Here is an 8,748-nt window from a genome sequence, read left to right on the forward strand (position 1 = left end):
AGATAGATAGACAGATAGACAGATAGATGTTATTTTGTGTTCTAATAAATAAGCTTATATAAAACCAAAATTTTAGCGTCCAGTTAAATTTTACAGTTCTTGATTCCAGTTTTGATACAGCAAGAACTACTAGCCTAACAAATATAAAGTTCAAAAATAAATAAACCAAGCAATGTACAAATGCATTATAAACACAATAAAACAAAGATACATATTAAACAATGTTCAGGTACAGAAATTGAATAATCAAATGTAAAATAACCCTGCGAAGTCTTCACCAAAAAAAATTAATAAATAAAAATAAATAAAATAAATAAAAAATAATCTATCTATCTATCTATCTGTTGTCCTTCGATATCATGCACAGGTTGTTTAAATGACTTTTATGGTGCTTTCACCCCCTTTTTTTTGGAGCTTGACAGATGTGGTCCGCAGGAGCTGACGGGGTCTGATCTGGCTGCTCTGGTCTCTGTCACACCGGAAGCTTCTTGCTGTCAATCACGCAGCGGTTTGATATCCTCTCTGTTGGTCTTGATGCTCTGCTCTTTCCAAAATCTCTCTCCTCTCGGCTTCAGCGTGGTTTAGTATTCTCTCAGTGTTTTTTCCCGCATGGTTATGAGCGCTGAGAGATCCTGAGCATCATTCTCATAACCCTCATGAATAAAACTCTCACTCACTCTCAGCTGCCTCTGCTTCAGCACCCAGATCTTACAGAGTAAGACTACCAGAACTGAATATCATACATAAGTAAACAATAGTGTCAATATAATTAAATAGATTTAAAATAATTTATAGTATAGTAGTATGAGGCTACAACCTAAAAAAATGTGACAAAAATAAAGGGATCTTTAAATAAAGGAATTTGATTTATTTATTACTGCGAAATCTTATGTAGTTTTATAAAAATGCCACTAAAATCAAATATATGCAGTATGTATGGCTTTAAATTATTTTATAAGACTACAGCATAACAAAATATGAAGAAATGAATAATGGTCTAAATACTTTCTGAATGGAATTATTTTTCTCAAAATTATCATTTTAGAAATCTTGCATTTCCCCCAACTTTTGGGGGAAGTATGGCCCCTCAGACATTTATGGCAAAAAAGTCAAATATATAATATATATAATAAATTGTATAAATATATAATATATATCAAATATAAAAAGTCATTTTAAGTATTTTAGCATAATGTTACATCATAAAATGTGAATAAAGTGTATAAGGTCTCAGTACTATGTGAATTTATTTATTTATATTTGTATTTATTTTATTTATATTTATTTATATTTTGTTATTTATTTATTTATTTAAATCTTGCATATTTTTGTTCTTGGTTTTGGTAGTCACACAACTCTTCTTTGGGAAATGTGGCATTACAGACATGAAATGTCGAAAATGCCACTAAAATCAAATATTGAATGCCTTTTTGCATAAGGCTGTAAAATAAAAAAAATGAAAGTTTTTTTCTTGGTTTGTTAGGATATTACACATTTTATTGGGGTGGGGGAAATGTGGCTTTTCAGACATTTAAATGGCAAAAATGTCACTAAAATCAAATAAATAAAATAAAGTATTTTAGCATAAGGCTGCAACATAAAATCTGAAGAAATATAGTTCTGAATACTTTGAATAAACAGTATTTGATTTAATTAATTCATTGATTGATTTATAAAAATCGTGCATTGTTTTGTTCATAGTTTGGAGGATGTCACAACTTTTATTGAAGGAAATTTGTCTCTTCAAACATTAAATGCCAAAAATGTTTGGGAAAACCAAAATGCCACAGCCATCTTTTCTGTCGGTAACAATGTTCGTCACTCTCGTTTGTCTACGTGAATGTCCCTCCATTCTCACTTCTCCACAGAAAGCTTATTGTTTTGACGTTCCACGTCTTATTTACCGCATGGAGACGGAAGAGCTGTCAAAATGCGCCCCTGCACAAACATCTCCCACAGCGCGTCTGCTTTTCTGATAACAGACATGACAGCCTAATGGGGGCTTCCCGCGTTCGGAGAGTATTTATTATCAGCCACCAGTCGCCCCGCGCTGCTCTCTCACCCCGGCCTTTCAGTGCTGAGAGTCATTGGAGAGTCATCCATATGACGCCTGCAGATTGCCAGGAAAGACATTTGCCTTGAATTATGGAGAGGGATGCTGTGGTCGGGACCTCCCTTCAGCTCATTTATTCAACATGCACGCTGCCAGAGCCAAACGCCGTTCAGATTTACCGTCTCCGTTCAGCGCAGACGCCTCGTTTGGTGGCTGGAGAAGAAAGCGCGCAGACGTAATGCGCAAAACGCCGTCCAAGCCTGTTAACACGGGCCGTGAGAGGGCCAAGTTCAGAAACGGCGGCTCTGCTAAGCTCTCATTAGTAGTGTGATCGAGGGGGGAGTGTTTTTATCAGTATGTGTTCAGTTCAAAGCGAGCGCTAGTGGTCTGAGGGCGCAGAGGGGGAGAGCTGCACTTTTGTTGATGCCTGATGCTTAGAGTGAGTTCATGCTGCTCAAAAGTAGCAGTAAGAATCACAAATGACCGGAACCGAATGCTTATGTATGCTTATGTGCAAAATAATGTATTGATTTTGATATCGCTTTTTAATCAGACTGAAATCTCTGTGGGAATAAATATTTTGTCTGTGAACGTGGAGGCAAAACTAAATTAAAGGGAGGGTAAGAACAGGTAGAAATAGCTTTTTAACATAACAATTGCACGTTACCACTTGTTACAGTGGGAGGTAAACGCTTAACGTAAAACTTCATATTCAGTTTGATCTTTTAATATCAATGTCTTAATGCAAAAGCCAAGTTAAGTGTTAAAATATCCACTATGATTACGGGGCCATTGTGTTAGAAGTACAGTGTTTATGACAAGTGAAATGTGAGAGAAAATAGATTTTCCATGGTTGTTGTTTTAGAACATTAAGCCACGTTACGAGTTTTTCACGAAGAGGCTGTGTCCCGTACACCAACGACGTTAACCTAAAAAAAGGTTTTAGTCATTTTTCGGTTACTGTTGTAGGTGATGCAATGACGGTTACTGGAATTAAGGTTACAGAAATAATCGCAGATGGAAACCATTATGCATTTATTTTGTTATTGCTCTTTTGTTGTTTTATACACAATAATTTGGTGCAGTTGGTTGTGAAGGTTTAAGTGAGAACTGCCTGTAAAAATGTTTTAAAAGTGTTTTTTTTTTTAGGAAAATCTGTATTGTTAATGCTCTGCAAATCAAATATGTGACCCTGGAGCACAAAACCAGTCATAAGTGTCAATTTTTCGAAATTGAGATTTATACATCAGCTGAATAAATAAGCTTTCCATTGATATATGGTTTGTTAGGATAGGGCAATATTTGGCCAAGATACAACTATTTGAAAATCTGGAATCTGAGGGAGCAAAAAAAATCAAAATATTGAGAAAATCACCTTTAAAGCTGTCCAAATGAAGTTCTTAACAATGCATATTACTAATCAAAAATTAAGTTTTGATATATTTAAAGTAGGAAATTTACAAAATATCTTCATGGAACATGATCTTTACTTAATATCCTAATGATTTTTGGCATAAAAGAAAAATCGATAATTCTGATCCTTACAATGTATTTTTGACTATTGCTACAAATATACCCCAGCGACTTAAGACTGCTTTTGTGCTCCAGGGTCACAAATATGTAAATATGAATTATGTATATATGGTTCTGTTGTTTATTTGTGTTTTTCTCTTTTTTTCCTTATTTGAATATCACTTTAGTTTGCTACTAAAGTTTCACTCTTTTGTTTGCACTTTAGTTTATTTCATCCATTATTGAGGAGGTTCAGATCTTTTTGAGGAATCTTCACTGTGAATAATGAGCAGTTACTAGTGATACAGTGTATCAGATGACTTTGTGTTGTCTTATCTCCTTATTTTCATTATACTCTCTGAAGCGTTGACCTCTGTTTCTTCTGTCTTCCAGATTGTTTGATAACTCCAACGAGGGCTTCAGGAACTGGGAGTTCATGACGGTTCATTGCTGGGGGGAGAGAGCGGAGGGTACGTGGACGCTGGAGATTTCAGACTCGCCGTCTCAGCTGCGTAACCCTGAGGTGTTGGGTAAGGAACGGAGGGATGAGGTTCAGACCAAAATGAGCATCAGACAACATAAGTCAGTGTGCTGTGATGCCAGTCATGTCCAGTCTAAACACAGTATAATCCTAAAATATCTAACTCTATTCCCAAATTTGGAGTCTAATTCTAGTATTGTTTACACACCTGCTTTTTTGCTCAAATATGAAGCTGAATTTGATTGCCCCTTCAGTTTGCTTTCACACTGTTTTATGTTGTTTCGTACGATTGTGCCGCATGTGAAATACTTTCACCCTTCCCAACTTGTTAAAAAAATTGTACTTTTTATTTTATTATTATTATTCTTTTTAATATTTTTATTTGATTATTAATTTATTTGATTATTATTTTCTATTTATTTTTTTATAATTATCTTGAATTAACTAAAATGAATTCTATTTTATTTTATAATATATACTTTTTTATATTGTATTATTTTTATTTGTTTTGCTCTTTTTTATCTATAGTATTTTTATATATTTTTATTTTATTTTAATATTTACTATTTTTTATTTAATTCATAAATATTTTAATTTTATATCTCATTTTTTTTATATATTTTATTTTATTTTGTATTTGTTTTTTTTGTTTTTTTTAAGATTTATTTTTGGCATTTTTGCCTTTATTGTGATAGGACAGATCAGATATGACAGGAAGCGAAGTGGGAAAGAAAGAGGGGGGCGGGTTCGGCGCCGACATTTCTATTGTTTTTAATAGAATTCTATTTTATTTTGTTTAATTTTTAACATTTTCAAGTATTTTTAATTTAATTAATTTATTTTCTTTTATTTTGGAAATCGCTTTGGCTCTCAGGACTACACGTTGTAATTGTAGCTTTACTTTTAGCATTATGTTTGGCACAGAAGGAACCAATAAAACATTTCACATATTACATTGGCTGTGTTCTTAAAGCCTAGTAATATAGCTTGCTTTCTACGCAGGCAGCTGATTTCTAAGTCCGCATCCTAATTAAAGTGAATTCTCATAAGCAGACCTAGATGGATATTTGGAATTATTTGCGTTCATGTACTTCCATCAGGTGTGTTGCTTTCATGAATGAATTACATTTTTGTTTAATGCGAACCTTCTTTGACCCCCCGCTGAAGATTAAAGTCGTCCTGTCCTCTGTTTCGTCAGGATCGATGTGATTCATTGCAATACAAAACAGAACTTTCTTTGTCCCTCCTCATGGCTTGGTCTCCTGCTCTCTCTTCTCTGTCAGGTAAGCTGAAGGAGTGGACACTAATCCTTCACGGCACGGCTGAGCACCCCTACCAATCCCAGGGTTCCCAGCACTCGCGCTCCAGGATGCTGGAGATTCCCACAGCAGGCAAGGAGCTGAAAAACCCAGATTCTGTGCCAGGAGCCCCTGAGCATGAAGAGGAGGAAGAGGAGGAATATAACGGTACTCGCAGTAATGCCTAGACAAGTTCAGAATTGTTTGTTTTTTAATCTTATGCTCACTAAGCCTGCATTTATTTGATCAAAAATGCAGTAAAAACAGTGAAATATTACTACAATTGTACAACTGTTTACTATTTGAATATATATGAAATAGAAATATTTTGTAACTATGCAATTATCTTTACTGTTACTTTTGATCAATTTAATGCATCCATCTAAAAATAAAAATGCTTATTTTATTAAAAACAAAATCAAAACCCCAAACTTTCGAATGGTAGTGTATATATAAAAATTCATTTTAAACTCTTTTAAAATGCAGTTAAATAAGGAAAAACATGCACAAGGGGCAGGTGATGTATCCTGAACATTTTGTTTATTATTGGTCTAAAAAGAAAATTCATGTTAAAAATAAAAGCCAAACAAATATAAGCCTTAAACATTTTTAAATATATAACAGCTTTAAAAAAAATAAAAATAACAGCTTTAAAAAAACATATTTGCTACTGCATTAATACTGGAGCAAAATTGATTGCTTCAAAAAAGATTCAAAAACATTACTTATATTTAATAAATAGTATGATGATATTATTATGCATCATATATAAATATGATGGTACTTGTTGCTTGTTGATAGTGTGAGATTAATAATATCTTTAAGCTGGCAACCATGTAAACGACTGAAACATAAACATACACAAGATATATGTTATTTTTCCGCAAAAACGTGGAAATAATTTCTCTGCTTTAATGTGCTTTTGTCTTTTGTGATTAAATGAAAGATTCCTAGTCCAAAAAAGATCCTTTATGTGAGATTTATTGTTCTAATAAACCTGGCATTGCATACTATGAATATTGTTGAATACTCTCTGGGGACTTGCTTCTTATGTTCCTCATTCGTAAGTCGCTTTGAATAAAAGCATCTGTTAAATGACCGAATGTAATATTATCTACTACATCTGTGGATGAGATTGCTGGAGCTGCTGGTTTGTGACTGTATTTCAGGTCCGTGTCATCCTGAATGTGGAGATCAGGGCTGCGACGGAGCAGACGCCGATCACTGCCTCAACTGCATTCACTTCAGTCTGGGCAGCCTCAAGACCGGCAGGTAAAGACATCACATAGAAAGACAGAAATTATATCCAAAGAGAGTGGAAATCGTAGGATTTGTAGGACATTGTAGGAACGCTCGTAGGATTATTGTAGTTAACTAAAACTAAAACTATAAAAAAAACAAAACATTTTCATTACTTGCAGTAAAATATTTTTGAAATTAAATTAAATTCATTTTGTTTAACTTGATGTACAAAAATAACTAAAACTAAAACTGAAATAATTAATAATAAATTAATACAAACTATATAGACGTATTTAAAAATTGTAAAACTGACAAAAAATTACAATAATAAAAAACAGAAAATATAAAAAACTCATTCAAAATTTGAATAAAAACTATTATAGTATCGAATAATAACACTGTTACCCTCTTAAAATTATTAAATATCTAAACTGCCTATTAAAATGATCTGAACTTACTTAAGTAAATGTACCTAAACTAAATTGGGTAAAATAATAAGATACAATTAGTGTTTTGTTTTTTTTTATAGTTGCCTAAAACTAAAACCGTAAAATACATTTTTGTTAAGTTACTTCAGACAAAATAAACTGAATTAAAATAAAATATTACAAAAACACTGACACTTATATTATTTCAGCTATTTGCCAAGATCATATTTCTTATTTTCATTTAGTTTAACTGGAAAACTAAAACTCAAATAAAAATGTATAAAAACTATAGACATATTTAAAAAAAAAAATTATGTATACAAAAAAGAAAATGTATACAAATAACAGAATTACACAAAAAGTACTTTAAAGGGGTCATGAACTGAGATACCAAAATTCCCTTGATCTTTTCACATAAAGGAGGTCGTTGTATTATAAAAGTAAGAACTCGGTCCTTTGTGCACTTCATTTTACAAACAAGCCACAATTCGACACGGGATTTTCAAAAAGATTGAAACTAACTAAAAGACAATGCTGTGCCGAGTGTATTGGATCCGACAGTATCACAACACACAAGTGTGAGTAACTGCTTTTATTACGTGATCACTATTGCTTTGTCTCTTCTTACAGATCGTTTTATATGTATTTAGATACTTATGTGTTTTTGACCTAAATCACAGCAGCGTCCATCTATGAGGAATGTAGGCTGTCAAACATACACAACTGTTAGCCAATCACAGCAGCGGGCGTTTACTTCTGAGTCTACAATCAGCCACACCTATTCAAACAGAGCTATCTGATGAGGGGGGTCAAAAACAGGACCGAAAATAGCCTATTACTTCTAAATTATGATGTTTTTTGATGTAAAAATCTTAATAACATTATAAGTGGACCTCAGAGAACAGTACAAAATAAAAAACAAAGGCAGTTCATGGCCCCTTTAAAATTCAAATTAAAAATATACAAACTAATCAGAATGAGAATCAGAAAGAGCTTTATTGCCAAGTATGTTTGCGCATACAAGGAATTTGTTTTAGTGTCACTAAAAAGCTTTCCAGTACACGGAGACAACAACAACACACAGACAATAAAAAGTAAGATGAGAATAAAGAAAATACATAAATATAAATATAAATAGACAAAAATAGAAAAATAAAATAAATTGTATGTACAGTTGTGCTGTAGATGATAGAATAGGAATAGAATGAGATGCAGGGATGTACTTGGATGTAGGTGGTAACAAATAAATGTAAGGTTATTGCACATATTCAAAATATTAATAAAAACCTAATGAACAGTAACAGTATGGTGAATTTAGGGTTGTAACGGTATGAGATTTTCACGGTATGATAATCGTCTCAGAAAATATCATGGTTTCACGGTTATCACGGTATATATTAAACAGTAATTCTTATCAGTAACAATGATTCTTAAAGGGGTCATATGATGCGATTTCAATTTTTCCTTTCTCTTTGGAGTGTTACAAGCTCTTGGTGCATAAAGAAGATCTGTAAAGTTGCAAAGACTAAAGTCTCAAATCCAAAGAGATATTCTTTATAAAGGTTAAGAGTCAGCCACGCCTACCTAAAACGGCTCGTTCTAACACGCCCCCACATATCTACCTCACTATGTGGGAAGATTTGCATAACGCCGCCCAAATGTTCACGCAAAGAAAGAAGGCGTAACTTTTATTCTTGCTGTAGTATTGTTGTTGCCGCCGCCATGTCGTGAAGG

General features: G+C 33.1%; 1 protein-coding gene across 1 annotated transcript in view; it reads left to right on the top strand.

The window, feature by feature from the left end:
* Nucleotides 1-8,748, top strand: part of LOC107691985 (proprotein convertase subtilisin/kexin type 6-like) — an 83,013-nt gene that overhangs the window by 68,877 nt on the left and 5,388 nt on the right. Inside the window, exons 13-15 of the mRNA XM_016490856.1 lie at nucleotides 3,959-4,095; nucleotides 5,330-5,512; nucleotides 6,514-6,616. Of these exons, the coding sequence (XP_016346342.1) occupies nucleotides 3,959-4,095; nucleotides 5,330-5,512; nucleotides 6,514-6,616 (423 nt within the window). The remainder of the gene's footprint in view (nucleotides 1-3,958; nucleotides 4,096-5,329; nucleotides 5,513-6,513; nucleotides 6,617-8,748) is intronic.

Source organism: Sinocyclocheilus anshuiensis, unplaced genomic scaffold (assembly GCF_001515605.1).
Source record: "Sinocyclocheilus anshuiensis isolate Anshui unplaced genomic scaffold, SAMN03320099.WGS_v1.1 scaffold426, whole genome shotgun sequence".
Lineage (NCBI taxonomy): Eukaryota > Metazoa > Chordata > Actinopteri > Cypriniformes > Cyprinidae > Sinocyclocheilus > Sinocyclocheilus anshuiensis.